This window comes from Phodopus roborovskii, unplaced genomic scaffold (assembly GCF_943737965.1).
Source record: "Phodopus roborovskii unplaced genomic scaffold, PHOROB, whole genome shotgun sequence".
Taxonomy (NCBI): domain Eukaryota; kingdom Metazoa; phylum Chordata; class Mammalia; order Rodentia; family Cricetidae; genus Phodopus; species Phodopus roborovskii.
In genome coordinates, this window is record NW_026126517.1 from 556,221 (window position 1) to 570,927 (window position 14,707).

The following is a 14,707-nucleotide window of genomic DNA, read 5'->3' on the forward strand; positions in this document are numbered from 1 at the left end:
CTCCTTGCATCACCATCCAGGTTTATGTCCTCATGATCACAGGATGGTTGCTGTTATTACCAGACACTACAGCAAACAAAGACGAAGTATCCATGGAAATAACCAAGACCATTTTCTTAAGAGGCTTTCTGGAAAACCTTACTACAAAGTTCCATTTGTCTCTCATTGGCCAGAACTAAATCACAGAAATGTATGTGGTGAGGTAGATGCAGGCAGCACCTCAAGAATGCCCCTCAGCAGGAGCCCCCCCCCTCTTGGTAGGGAAGCAGACAAACTAACCACTACCTGGGATGCTTTACAGAGTACTTTATTGAAGAAATATGCAACATATAAAAACTACATCAAGTCTTGCTTGCCACCCCACAGTGGCAGATCTGATAGGATACAGAATTAAAAACCAAAAAACTTTCAAATCCAGAATGCACAAAGTACTGCATGGCTTGGTCACAGAGCAAACCTCACAACAGTTTAGTGTCAGCCATGGCCAAAGACACTGTGCACAACATTTCAAATGATGGGGCTTAACAGGTTAGAAACACCAGTCAGTGCATGTGGGGCTCTGAGTGAGCAGAGCTAGTCCGTCATGGCAGTTTCCTTTACTTTAACCGCAGCTGTAGAGAAAGGAAAAGAGAAGTCACCCTGAGCACACACAGCAGCAAGTAAGCTCATGGCTGGCCTGGAGAAACAGCAGCAGCTGGAAACATTCAGGGCCAAGAAATCTTCCTGAAGTTTTTGCACCTTGATGTCTTGGGGGGGGGGGGGAGTCAGCGCTACTTGAGGCCAATGCCTGATGACCATGCTAGTCAGCAGAAAGGCTCACACTGCTTCCAAAGCCACTGTGCAGTCAGCTCTGGCTTCCACTCCTGTCCTCATGTACAGCTGGTGTGCCCAAGTCCCAGGACCTAGAGCTGCCCATGAGGAAAGTGGCACATACCTGAGGCCATCTCTTGAGCTTTGGCCAACATACAGAGCTTTATCTCAAGGCCGATAGCTTTGGCCAGTGGCGGTGGCACAGCGTTACCCACCTGTGGGAAGAAAAGAGGCAAGAACAGATTGACACCAGGCTCACCAGTGGCCTGCCTCAGCTCTGACCAAGGCAGGACTGTGATCTGGGCACTGGGGACTCAAGTCTTCTCAAATAGCAAGTGCTTTCTATTGTGATGTCCTCAGACCCACAGGGAGTTTTGTTTGGTCTTTGTTTCAAGATAGGGTTCTCTATGTAGACCATGCTGGCCTAGAACTCAGATTAACCTGCTTCTGCCTCTCCAGTGTTGGGATTAAAGGTGTGATCCACCATACCTGGCCAACAGTGAGCCTTTAAAAGGCTTTAGGAAAATCTGGAAGCAAAACAGACACATCCAAGCCCACTGTGATTCCCACTATGAGCCAAACAAGTGTTTAAGAATGGGCTGGTCTGCATGAAGCCCAGGCCAGGCCAATGTTTCTGGCATGAGCCACTTCCTGACTAGGGACAGCCACTAGGAAAGGCATTTGTGTTACTGTGTTGCTTCTGATGACCCACACTCAGTGACACAGTCCAACTCACAAACCCCAGGCCCTACATGAGAGCAGAGGCCACTTGGCGACAAGTTCTGATGCTGGGCTAACCTGCCGGTGTCTGTCCAGGATGTTGCCGAAGAACCGGTAGGTGTCCCGAAAGCCCTGGGAGCGGGCACACTCCCGCACGCTCACCACCCGGTGCTGCTCTGGGTGGAGCACACGGCCCTGCTTGCCCATGGGCTCAGGGTTGGTGACAGTGGTGCTGAAGAAGCCATCCCACTCCAGGCGCCCATAGAGGCCGGCCCAGTGGTTGTGCCGGTTCCCAGTGTGTGGCAGGCACCAAGGAATGAGGGTGTTGAACTGCCTGGCCGTGGGGTCGCAGACCTTGCCAGCTGCAACAGAACACTGTGCTATAGCCCGGGCTGGTGCCAGGCTATGGGGAGACTCCGACCCTTTGGGACATTTCATCTTTGCAAAGGGGCATCCAGAGGGGGGCTCTGATGGCTGCCTAATCCAGATGCAGAGCATCTGGTACTCCTGTGCTGCACGTACAACTGTTTAACACCACGCTCAGGCTGCCATTTAATTAGTAGCACCCAGGCATGGCCAGGGCCTCTGGGTTAACAAGCAGGTGTGTCAAGTGGGGACTGTGTGGGAACCCTAAGAAGCCACCCTGCTAAGTGGCTGTAGTCATGGGACTCATGTTGTGGGGTACACCGTGAAAGGGGGCAACTAAAGCCTGGGGTCACACCTTCCACACAGGAACAGACCCCACGCATGGCACCAGTGCTGCTGCGGCCATTCTTCTTGTCATGGAAGTTGTAGCGAAGCTTCTTGGTCGTAATGCCATCTGCAAGCAGCACTTCTATATTGGGCAGGTCACGCCAATCTGATCCTGGGAACAGTGGAATGTTCCGCATTCGGGCAGCGACCAATGGGCTCATGTCCTAGAACATAGGGAATCCCAGCGGAAACCCAGGTCAGGAAGCACAAAAGGGAACAAGAGGCTCAGATCCTATCAGGAAGGGACAACTACCCAACCAACCCTAGCTGTAAGAGCCAACCATATAAGAATGGAGCCGATGGCATGCCTGGAGGGTATCTGAGGTAAATGCACAGGACAGAATCAGTGTGAAGTCAGGGAAGCACACAAAGACAAGGTCTAGTGTGCACTACAAGGGCATACAGAAAGGCTATCAGAGGGTGGATTGGGGGAGGTGCTTGGATGCTATCTAAAGATACTATTGGCTACGGGAGTGGGAGACCGGAGATGTTGAGCTTGCAAGCCCTTGGAGCATCAGACCACTCAGGGTAGCTACCTTGCAGATATGGTCCCTGAGGATGGGCTGGTAGTGTGAACCCCGCAGCTGCCTCTGAAACCAAGACTGTGGCTCTCCATTGTAGGAGATCTCAGGTGCCGAGGCTCCATTCTGGATCTCAGGGAGGTCAGACATGGTATCCCGTACAGTGATGGTTCGGAAGGGGCCTGAGGTTAGCCTGCAGCAGAGGACAACCTCTTAGATGTTATGCAGGCAGTCTCTGCTGAATCTTAGGATGTGAAGGGCGCTATAGTATGTACTCTACTTAAGCGAGCTGCCTGCACACAAGGCAGAACCTGAAGCTGGAATGGCACAGACTTGAGCAGCCTTGAGCTTCTAAATAGAGCCTGGCACAAACATCAGTGACCAAGGCATTATGACCTAATGCCACTGTCTTGCCCATGGGGTGGGGAATCCAGCTCCTACCTGGTAATGTTGCTAACAAACTTCTTGTCATCCACCACAACACTCAGCTGGCAAGCACGAGGTGCAAACACATGCAGAGGCTCAGGAAACAAAGGCAGCTTCTCTCCTGGGGCTGCAGCCAAGATGATGGCTCGCCTCCGTGTCTGGGCCACACCATACTGTCCAGCCTGCAACAGGGGAATTGAGAAAGGCGGCATCAGACAGACAGGCGGCATCAGACAGACAGGCGGCATCAGACAGACAGGCGGCATCAGACAGACAGGCGGCATCAGACAGACAGGCGGCATCAGACAGACAGGCGGCATCAGACAGACAGGCGGCATCAGACAGACAGGCGGCATCAGACAGACAGGCGGCATCAGACAGTGTCTGCCTAGTTGGCTTCTGTGCAGGGAACCAGGACTAGGAAGCAGGTTAACATCTGCAACTCATTAGGTTGACACTGCAACTGACAAGCAAGAGCAGCTGGCTCATTAGCCAGGGCCACACCATTTGCAAGACTCCCATTTTGATTAAACAGTGACGATCCTTAAACTACAATTTGTATTTCCAGAACTAGTCACTTGTCTTTGTAGGCTTCCCCACCACCTCACCTGTTTTTGCCTCCCATCTCTCATGGTAATTCATGGGTTTGAAGGGGATGGCAAGACCTTTGGGTGACCAATTGGAAAGCCCCAATCCCAGGTTTCCTCTGGATTATATCTGTTCTGCTGTGGGACCACTTTGTCTTTTGCTGGCTGACATCTATGTGGCTGTCTATCAATCCCGGCCCTCTTGGGGAACACAGCAGAAATGGCAAGAGCAATGGGGAGCCAGGAGCCTCCACTCCCTGCCAGTCAGAAAGAACATGGCTGGGGACCAGGCTTGACTACAGGAAAGGGTTGGAAATGCAGCACTTGCCCATGTGGGCTGTTATGACCTCTAGTTACTTCAGTATCCATTTAGCTATTTTTGTTGTTTGATTTTGGAATCAAGGTCTCATGTTGCTCAGGCTGGCCACAAACTTGCTTTGTAGACAAAGATGACATCTTGAAGTCTTGATCCTACATCTACCCACTGCCTACTTGTTGGGATGGCAGGTGCATTGCATGCAACCATATTTGGGCTGGTGGTGACGGGATGGAACCCAGGCTTCCTGAAGGTTAAGTGCTCTACCAACTGGGCCCAGCCAACCTTACTTTTGGCAAATGCAGTACAGTAGCCAGTGTGTTGCTGGTGAAAGCACTGCACTGAGCTACAGCCCAGCTCTTAACCCTGAGATGCTGGCCCTGAGCCCATGATCTACTTCAGCCTGTCAAGACTGGAATGGCAGGCCTGTGGCATCAGACCTAGTTATCCCATGCTTTTCCTTTCCTTTAAGACCCCATGCCTTTTTTTCTTTTTAAAACAGGTTTCTTTGTAGCTCTGGCTATGCTAGAACTTGCTCTGTAGGTCAGGCTAACCTCAAACTCAGATTTGCCTACCTGACTCTAGTGTTGGGAGTAAAGGTAGCCACACAAGGCTAACCCTATGCTTTTTCTGTCGGAGCTATGAGCCACCTTTGTTCTCACCAACGCACTGGTGACCCTCTGCTGCCCCCAAGGCCTGAACACTCCTGGTTAGAGGTGGAGCTCAGCAGTGCAGGTGACTGCTCTGCAGGAGGCCGTTTCTATCCCCCTGCCTGCTGTGAGCTGCCCACCTGCAGCACACCGAAGGTGCACTGGTAGCCCATGCGGACTAGGCAGCGCAGCGTAAGCTTCAGCACCATGGAGCGCTTGAAGGACACGAAGTTCCTGACATTCTCCAACAGGAAGAAACGCGGCCGGTAGTAGTCGCAGTAGCTGTGGGGCAGGAGGAACACAGGTCATCACAGACCCTCCCAGGTACCAGGGAACTGCACCAGGTGCAGGTATCTCCCACCAGGGAGGGGCTCCCATAGAGCTGCATCTAGCTTGGAGTTAACTCCAGACAAGTGATAGAGGGCTGTCCACACTTACCTGAGGAAGGAGACAACCAGGGAGTTTTTGAACTTGGAGTAAGTACGGGAGTTGAAACGGTTCATGCCACTGAAACCCTGGCAGGGTGGTCCACCACACAGCATCTCCACATCACCCTTCTGTGGCAGCCTCTGGCCCAGAGAGTTGGTCTCCTTGCCAGCCATGACCAGCTTAAGCAACACATTGCAGTCCTCTGTAAATACGGTGGAGCTAGGGTTGTTCAGCCGAAATGCCTGGGCTGCTGGGTCCCACATCTCAATGGCCCACAGTGTCTCTGAAATGCCTGGAGGACAGAAGGGCAGAGGTTTGCTTTTTTGGAACTGCTGTTTTCACTTCATTTGCTCAGACATGCCATGGCCACCTTGCCCAGCTAGATCATGCTCTGAAGCTACCCCAGAGCCAGGCCAGAGTCAGTACCAATGAGTGCCTACCTGCTTGATGGAATCCTTCTGACAACCCTCCACAGCCAGAAAACACGTCCAGGGTCCGCAGCTTGGGCAATTTGATGGCTGTTTCAGGCTCTCTGGGCTCTGATACCTGACACTTTGCCTTCCCTTTCCCTGAAGGAGGAATACGCCACTAGTTGTTAGAAGGGCCCACCAGACTGCTCTCCTCAGAGGCTTTATTCAGGAGACTTTGTCTTGTCATGCGACCTAAAGTAGCCTCTCAGACCTTCCCAATTCAGCCTCCCAAACATAGGCACCCAAAATTTGGGAGGTGGAGGCAGAAGTTTCAGGGTTCCAGGCTAGCTTGGACAACATGAAACTGTCTCATGAAAACCATACACAGGAGAGTGACAGATGAGGGCTCACCTTTCCCCTTCCCTTTCCCTTTGTTCAGAGGGTTGCGGGCGTGGTTTGGAGGGTCTTCAAAGCTTTTGCTCTTTGCATTGTAGGCCTGCACAGAGAGGAGCCACATTAGTCCAGAAATGCATGGACCCCTCACAGTTGGTCTGAAAGTCTTATTTCCTAGGAGAACCACAACCAATCAATTTGATCTTATTAGAAACAAAGACTGCAGTCAGCTGGTCATGGTGCTGAGGCACAAGTGTTATATGCTTGAGGCAAGTCTACACTACAGAGAGGTTGTCTTAAAAAAAAAAAAAAAAAAAAAAAAAAAATCACATCTATTAACTTTCCCATGATCTATATCAACATCTGCTACTATAAACACCTAGAGTGCACATTCTAAGGAAAGAGAAGGCATTATAGAACCTGCTATCTAATGTCACACAAACATGCACATATAGAATTTGGAAAAATGGGTGCTTATCTTAACACAAGAGCAAAGCTCCAGGTATTCAAATGGGTCTACTACAAGAGGCTCTTGGATCCTTTCTCCAAACCAGGACCACCACCTACACCTAGTCACCAGATGGAGCCAAAGTACTCCTCCCAAAGAAGGGGACCTTCCCATCACATCAAGACCCTAGGTATGACTGGTAGAGGCCCTTCAAAACAGCCCTCAGATAAATTTTAATGGTGCAGTAAAATGCTGCACTCTCCATTTTTAACTTAAAAAGCTGAACATTAGCCAGGTGATTGTGGCACCTGGAAAGCAGAGGCAGGCAAAGTCTAGGCCAGCCAGGGCTACACAGAAACCCTACCTCAAAAAAACAAAAATGAAGCCAGGAAGTAGTGGTGCACACCTTTAATCCCAGCACCCAGGAGACAGAGGCAGGTACTCTCGAGTTCGAGGCCAACCTGGTCCACAGAGTGGACAGCCAGGACTGTTACATAGAGAAACCTTGTCTTGGAAAACAAAAACAAAAAACCCAGCAAACAGAGCACCAAACTCCAGAACTACCTGCCTGTCAGAGGCCCCTGTTATGGGTGATGGCATGGATATGCAGGCAGCTCTTAAGTACCGTGCCCTATCCCCTTGAATTGCTAGTCATTTCTTATCTCCCTTGGAATGCCCAACCTTGCCTCTGTGGCTTGAGTGCTGGGGACTCAACCCAGGGCTTCATGAATGCTAGGCAACAGTTCTACTGGATGAAGCCGTATCTCCAGCTGCATTGTTTTCCTTAAAAGCCCAAATCCTACTCCTGGACTACCACAGAAAAATCCTGTTTCAAAAAACCAAGAGGCTACATAGGTTGGGCATCGTAGGGATCACAAGTCTTAATTCCAGCAATTGGAATGAAGAGGCAGGTGATCTGTCAGTTCAAGGCCAGCCTGGTCTACATATATGAAGTTACAGGGCTACTTGAGACACTATCTAAAACCAAACCGAACCCACTCCACACATGCACATTAGCTGCTTCCTTGGTCTACCTTGTAGCTCCCATCCTAAGATACCCCGCTCTCGCACATTTGCCCCCGAAGCCTGGCTCCACCTCAAGGAAGTAGAAGCGGTCAGGGCCCCCCTGTGAGTAATCTTGGATGCTCTCAGGCAGATCTTCCCCATACTCCACAGTACAGCGGCCTTGCACATCACTGAAGTCCACCACAGCTTCCTCGTCACTCCAGTACAGCAAGTTGATATCTGAATGGTAGGTGGCCGAGGTGGATTTGTGGGTGTTCTCGGGTCTATAAAGCAGACACAGGTGAGTATTACTTTACTACAAGTTTATCATCACTCACAGGTCACAACACCCTCATCTGAAATTCCTGGAACCAGCAATTGGGGTGTGTTGAGTGTGAGAACTGGATCTTGGTCTTGTACACCCCAAGACCTTTATTTTTTGAAGTGTCTTGCTCTGCTTTCCAGGCTGACCTCCAACTCAGCGATCCTCCTGCTACAACACCTCAACTCAAGTGCTGGGATGACAAGCAAAGCAATCTCCACAGGACATTTTTAGACAGCATTACAAAAAAAGATTTATAAATTTCTATTCAATGTGGATGGGTGCTTTGCTGGCACGTATCTGCAACAGGCGAGTACAATGCTCATAGAGGCCACAAGGGGGCATTAAATCCTGTGGAACTGGACTTAAAGATGACTGAGTCACCATGTGGGTGTTGAGAATTAAACTTAAGTACTGAGCCATCTCTCCGGTCCTGACATGGCATTAACTACACCCGAGCCTGAGGTCAGCTGTATAACTTTTGAGTATTTTGGTTTGGGGACCTATAAATATAACAGCATGATTACTACCACCCTTACTTGGACCCAACACCACAGCAGAAATGGGATTCCTGGGAACCAGATCAGGGATGTTTAGCGTCTCTGCCTTTATCCTGCCCATCAGTGCTGGATGCTCCATTCTTTTGTAACCACACTGATTACTACAAAGACCACAGAAAAGTCAGGATAGTGACAGGTGCCTGTTATCCTAGTACTTGGGATGGTGATTACATCTCAAGTTCCAGGTGTGCTGGTGAAGAAAGCATATACTGTTCATCTGGGCTAGTTTTCTTTCACCATAGCCCCTTTCCCGCTGCTGGCTGAAACCTATCCTCAAACAAAGAAGCCATACACAAGCACAGAGACAAAGATATGCAGAAAGAGGGACAAGAGACAGAGAGGTAGGTAGGTGTTTAGTTAAGCTAAGGGCTGGAAAACAATCCAGAACCAGCAAGAAGGCACAGAGCACCCAGACAAACCGAGACTGCTGCTCTTTGACACTCTGCAGCTTTTGGTCCTTGCAGGTTGATTTAGAGCCCATAGTATCCCACATGCCAGGCACAGGCTCCCTGACTCAGCCACACCCAACCCCCACCCCAGGCCACAATGATGCAATGCACCTGTGCCCTCAGGATAACTAGAAGCAGCCATCTCCACCAGCATCTTTGGAAGGGCCACCCAGCAAGCAAAACCCACACCAACCTATACAATTTGTTGATCCTGATCTTGATGTCAGCCTCATTGGCCTTGCCATTCTTCTTGCCACAATGAATCGCTTTTATCCGACCAATGCGATAGGGCTCAGGAGCATCCAGGTTGCTTCCTTTGATGTAGTCGGAATACTTGCGGTAATGCTCAGGGTACAGGTTCTCATCTACAGGCTCCTTCTTTGTGCGTTTCAAGGGGCTAGCCACCTTGATGCTGCAGAGGAATGGTGAAGGGTACAACTGAGCTCGAGGCCTTAGAGTCCCGATGACAGACTAGAGTGAGCAGATTCTTCATTAGGAATTGGTACAGTCAAATACCATTAAGGGAAAGTAACTCAAATGAAACCTCATTGTTTAAAATACAACTCCCAGAGCTCAGGTGGTTGTGGTTGCACGTGCTTGAAATCCCAGGATTTGGGGAAGAACAACTGATGCAGGAGGGTCAAGAGGTTCCAGATAAGCTTGAGCTACTTACTGAGTTTTAGGCCAACCCAGACCTGCCTCCCGGCCATGTGGCATTGTGTACTTATTGACTGTATGTAACAAGGTCCTCTCAGCAAGTACAAGTTGAAATGTCATAGGAGGGGACCATTTACTAGGTGAACCAGCAGCTTCTGAGAGGGCACAGGTACCATCTCTCTCCAGGTGTCAGCCAAGAAAGCAATCACTGTGTCCTAAGAAGTCCTTTGCCTCTAGGGCTCAGTGTGGCATGATCACTTCCCTGACTATGGAGCACTGGTGTAAACGTGATGTGATTCTGAGAAAGCCTAAATTTGGTCCATCTCATGGCAAAGCTGGTTGCCCAATCTTGCTATTCTACCCACACAAACACGAACCCTCAAGTGTTGTGCTAGTGCTTAGGGTTAAGGTGGACAGAGTGGAGGTGATGTTGACCTCCAACATGGAGTCGGAGATAGTCCTGCAGGTCTCAGCCAACCTCACACACAGCTCAGATGCTGAAAGGGCCACAAAGCAGTGAAGAAGCCTTTAAAAGGTGAGGTCTAAACACTGTCTTCAGAGGAGCAGCTGCAAAGATCAAAGTCAACTGACAGGTGTGGACCATGTGGGCACTCACTTGAAAGCAAAGGCCTCAGGAGGCAGGTACACACTGTCACCCAGTCGGTAGACAACACCATTCTTGGTGATGGAGCTGCAGTAGAGTCTGCCATCCACCTCTTCAAGTTGCTCCAGGACCTTGGGCATTTCTTTATGTCTCAGCTCACCCAGCCGGATACAGGACAGGCAGAACCTGTAGAAGCCAAGGGTAGAAGCTCAAGGCTCTGAGGTGGCAGAATGGCTACTGTGGCAGCCACTAAAATCCAAGAAATCCAAGATGAGAATAGATCTTCAGGTGTTTAGAGGAAGCGTCCCTTTCACTTCGAAGAAAATTCTTGTGAACCACAGCTCAAAAGACAAAAATTAATGCTAGGTAATCTTTTGTTTGCTTGCTTGTTTTGTCCCCCCCACCCCACCCCAAGACAGGGTTTCATGTGGCTTTGGAGCCTGTCCTGGAATTCGCTCTGTAGACCAGGCTGGCCTCAAATTCAAAGAAGATCTGCCTGTCTGTCTCCCAAGTGCTGGGAATAAAGGCATGTGCCACCAACTACCCAGCACAAATGAGTATTAAAACAGATAGCCATGCTTGCTTAAGGTAAACCCCAGGTGGTACACACATTTATAAACAAAAACAAAGAAAGCCAGGGTTTCTCTGTTACAGTCCTGGAACTCACTCTGTAGACCAGGCTGGCCTCAAACTCAGATTAAAGTGCTGGGACTAAAGGCATGAGCCACCATCGCCAGCCAGGTCCACACATTTTAAACACTTCCACAATCACAATGTCCGGCAAAGAACACAGAATAAGCAAACCTTTCCCTGGAAGCCTGAGAGAATGGACGGACTCCCAGAGCAGGACGGGGCACAGAGAGGGCCTACAGCTGGCTCACACACTCACTTGTGTTTGTTGTCCTCTGTTGGCTGGGTCTTAGGAGGAGATTCAAACCTTGCATAATCCTGATTGTACCACAGCTGGTAGAAATAGGTCTTTCCATCATCCTCAGCCCCTGGCAACATGGTCTCCGGATCCATGCCTCCCTGTGGGAACACAACATGGTCAGTCTTGGCTCTTAACAGTCAGATGGAGTATTAAGGAGGAGAGGAGGCACTCACTTCCATGGCCCAGTTTTCAGAGGGCGCTCTGTAGACAACTTTGACCTTGCTATGGATGTAGGAAAGTTGCATGTCTTCACACTCGCCCACCAGGAACAGTTCCAATGGGTCAGAGGTGGCTCCAAGGACTGTGTCTGTCCCAGCACAAAACCAGTGTGCATGGAACATCTGCCCGTTCTTGTCTTCCCACAGTGCCGTGACCCTGCAGCCATAGGACAGGATGGGGCAGATATCTCATATGTAACCAGCAGAGCTTGACCACACAAAATCTTTTGGTTTCATTCTAACAATGGACTTCAGGTGTTCAAGTAAAAAAGCAGGCACTAAATCTGGCTAAAGGAGGACACACCTGGCTAGATACAGTGGCTTGGAGGAATCGTCTGGAATGACAGAGACACAGTCCCCCACTTCCAGTGTCTCTTCATCGATGCACACCTTCTGATAGTACGTTCTCTTCTCTTCAATCTGAAACCAAATGATGGAGCTCAGGTGATGGTCATGTCTAACTCCAACTTTGACATTTACTTGTGACTAAGGGTGTGGATCAGCAGTGCAAAGAGTACTGACAGACACCAGGCTCTCAGCACCAGCAACCCTAAAAAAGTGAATACTTGTTTTATAACTCAAGAGGGCAAACAAGACGGTTCAATGGCTAAAGGAGCTTTGCCATTAAGTGTGACCTGATTTTGATGTCTGAGACTTATAACATGGAGGACAGAGAGAAATTACTCATGCAGGTCAGGTTTTCTAACATTCACACTCATGCTGTGGCCAGGTGTAATGACACCATTAACCCTAGCACTCTGGAGGTGGAACCAGGCCTACCTAGCCTACATTAAGTCCAGGTCAGCCAGAGCTACACAGTAAAACCCTAACTCAAAGAAAAAGGCATGAGTTGCTGGGAAATGGTAACACATGCCTGCAATCCTAACAATGAAAAGGCTAAAAAAGAAAAGGATTGAGATTTTCAGGCTAACAACTAGAGATGGCTCAGCAATGAAAAGTATTTTTTCCCCCTCTTACAGAGAACCTGGGTTCAGTTCCTAGCACCCACAGTAGCTCATAATCATTCATATCTCCAGTTCCAGGAGATTCTATACACCTTCTGACCTCTGTGGGCATCAGGCACACACACAAAACAATCTACATGTGATAAATCTAAAAAAAAAAAAAAAAATTCTAACCCAACCTGGGCTATACAGTGAGTATCTCCAAAAACCAAATGAACAAGGCTTCTGAATGAATGACTTTCTCTGTGTATCCCTGGTTGTTCTAGGACTTACTCTAGAAACCAGGCTTGCCTCAAACTCGATCTACCTGGCTCTGCCAGAACTTGGGAGGCAGAGCCAGGTGGATCTCCGATTTCAAGGGCAGCCGGTTCCACAGTAGAAGTTCCTGCCCTATCTCAAAACAAACAAACAAACAAACAAACCAGAACCCCTAAACTTGACATGGTGGTACATGTCTGTAATGTTAGCACGTGGGAAGAAGAAATCAAGCAGTGTAAAGTGTAGAAGACAGAGGCTGCCTGGGCTACAGAGGCAGCTCAAGTGTCCCAGTGAGAGGCTGACATGGCTCAGTTGTAGAGCTCCAGCCTGAGATCTTGAACTCAATTCCCAAGTATCAGGAAAGGGAGGGAAGGACAGCAGCTGGGAAACAAGCTCTCCTCTCACAGGTGAGCTGGCTTCTTCCTGGCTACAGAGGTGGGCTCAAGAGGCACAGTAGCATGCCAGAGGAAGCGGCCTCACCCTCAAAGGCTGTCCGAGCCAGGAGATTCGATCCTTATTCTGTTTCTTTTTCTTCCCTTGATGCATCTTTTTGGGTGATGGCACCTCTGGGATGTCATCATCAACTTCCTCATCATCATCTGCCTCTTTCACAGCCAAGTTGGGACACCTGCAGAACACACTGCAGTCAACCCCAGGGAGCTTCACACCCTGTCGTCACAGGACACTGCACAGTACACTTGCCTCAGCTGCCTTGGCTTCTGTTACCAGAAGAGCAAAACATAGCATATCCTACCTCCTTTTGAGGCAAGCCTGTTTACTCCGTCCAGTGCCACCAAACTTAACCATATCCTTGCAGGCCTTGCACTTCCCACACTCAGGCTGCTGACAGACCTGAAAAATATTAAAAGGGTTGATCAACCAGCCATACATTAACTAGAAACTAGTTGGTTGGTTGTTTTGTTTTCTGAGACAAGGTCTCTCTACATAGTTCTGACTAGTAGACCAGGCTAGCCTCAAACTTAAAGAGATCCTCCTGCCTCTACATAGGAATGCTGGGAATTGAAGTGTGTGTCACCATACCCAGTACAGAAATTTTCAAAAATATGCATGCACAGGGCCAGTGAGATGTCTCAGTGGGTAAAGGAGCTTGCTGCCAAGCCTTCCAAGCCAAAGTTCAATGCCAAAGACCCACAGCAAGATAGAAAAGCAACTCCATAAAGTTACTTCTGACCTCCACAGGCACACAGCCTGTGCACACACCATCACCAATAAAGACATACTGCATCTATGCTGAGCATTTTATACTTTTCCCTAAGCAATACAGCATGACAACTGAACACACTTAATCTGTGTTAGGTATCAAGTCATTCAGGGTCCGGTCCTGTGACAGACATGCACAGGTACCACACAACACTGTGCCTTTAGAAGGGTCCTCTGCATTTGAGTATTTGAAGGTACACAGGGTGCTGAGAGTATCCTAGAAACTCACCAACAGGTCTGTTGAGGTGTTATAGTGTCCCCACTGAGCACTCAGTGGGGACAGCCACTAACAAAACATAACAGAGTACAAGGACAAGTAACCAAAAGGGTTACCAAGCACCCAGCTCCCTTGTTCACTTTTAAGAGAAATTCACATTAGATATCAGGACACTGAGAAAAAGTCAAAGAATGGTGAGGACAGGGCATCCTGAGGAGGGCTGCCATGAGAAAAGGCTGGACATTACTGTAGACATGGGGAACAGCCAGGCTCTGTTTCAGCTTTATCCCTGGGTGCAATAATTTGCAAAAATACAGAGAGGTTACAGGGTTAGGGTGACTTCCTCTGAAGAAAACCCCAGCTGTCCCTTGGGTACTAACACATAAAGAGTCTTTCTCATTGCTCTCAGGATGTCCAGGTCCCTTTTACAGCCTGAGACAAGGTGCACCCCAAAAGCTAGCTGTCAGGACACACTGACATCACAGAGCTAGGCATGGCGGCACAATGCCTCTTCAGCAGGCAGAGGAAGGAGCACTAGAAGTTTCAGGATGGTCTTGTCTACACAGCTGCCTCAGAATATACATGCACATTGGGCAGTGGTGGCACACTCGGGCAACTCGGGAGGCAGAGGCAGGCAGATTTGAGTTCAAGGCCAGCCTGGTCTACAGAGCAAGTGCCAGGACAGGCTCCAAAGCTACACAGTGAAACCCTATCTTGAAAAACAAATTCATGTGCACATGCAGGCCATGGTTTAGTATATAGATTCATTTTCTATTTTCTAATTTTTCAAACATGTCTCCTGTAGCCCAGGGTGACCTCAAACTCAGTATGCAACTG

At 49.2% G+C, this 14,707-nt stretch overlaps 1 protein-coding gene across 1 annotated transcript in view; it reads right to left on the minus strand.

Moving 5' to 3' along the window:
* Positions 1 to 291: 291 nt before the first annotated feature.
* Dnmt1 (DNA methyltransferase 1) overlaps positions 292 to 14,707 on the minus strand; it is a 43,528-nt gene continuing 29,112 nt past the window's right edge. The window contains exons 22-39 of the mRNA XM_051196747.1: positions 13,187 to 13,284; positions 12,913 to 13,060; positions 11,514 to 11,629; positions 11,165 to 11,366; positions 10,950 to 11,089; positions 10,073 to 10,246; positions 8,993 to 9,211; positions 7,560 to 7,752; positions 6,034 to 6,118; positions 5,653 to 5,781; positions 5,222 to 5,504; positions 4,924 to 5,065; positions 3,246 to 3,412; positions 2,820 to 2,997; positions 2,252 to 2,447; positions 1,609 to 1,892; positions 935 to 1,025; positions 292 to 611 (exon numbers count right to left, since the gene is read on the minus strand). Coding sequence (XP_051052704.1) covers positions 574 to 611; positions 935 to 1,025; positions 1,609 to 1,892; positions 2,252 to 2,447; positions 2,820 to 2,997; positions 3,246 to 3,412; positions 4,924 to 5,065; positions 5,222 to 5,504; positions 5,653 to 5,781; positions 6,034 to 6,118; positions 7,560 to 7,752; positions 8,993 to 9,211; positions 10,073 to 10,246; positions 10,950 to 11,089; positions 11,165 to 11,366; positions 11,514 to 11,629; positions 12,913 to 13,060; positions 13,187 to 13,284 — 2,883 coding nt within the window. The 3' untranslated portion in view covers positions 292 to 573. The remainder of the gene's footprint in view (positions 612 to 934; positions 1,026 to 1,608; positions 1,893 to 2,251; positions 2,448 to 2,819; positions 2,998 to 3,245; positions 3,413 to 4,923; positions 5,066 to 5,221; positions 5,505 to 5,652; positions 5,782 to 6,033; positions 6,119 to 7,559; positions 7,753 to 8,992; positions 9,212 to 10,072; positions 10,247 to 10,949; positions 11,090 to 11,164; positions 11,367 to 11,513; positions 11,630 to 12,912; positions 13,061 to 13,186; positions 13,285 to 14,707) is intronic.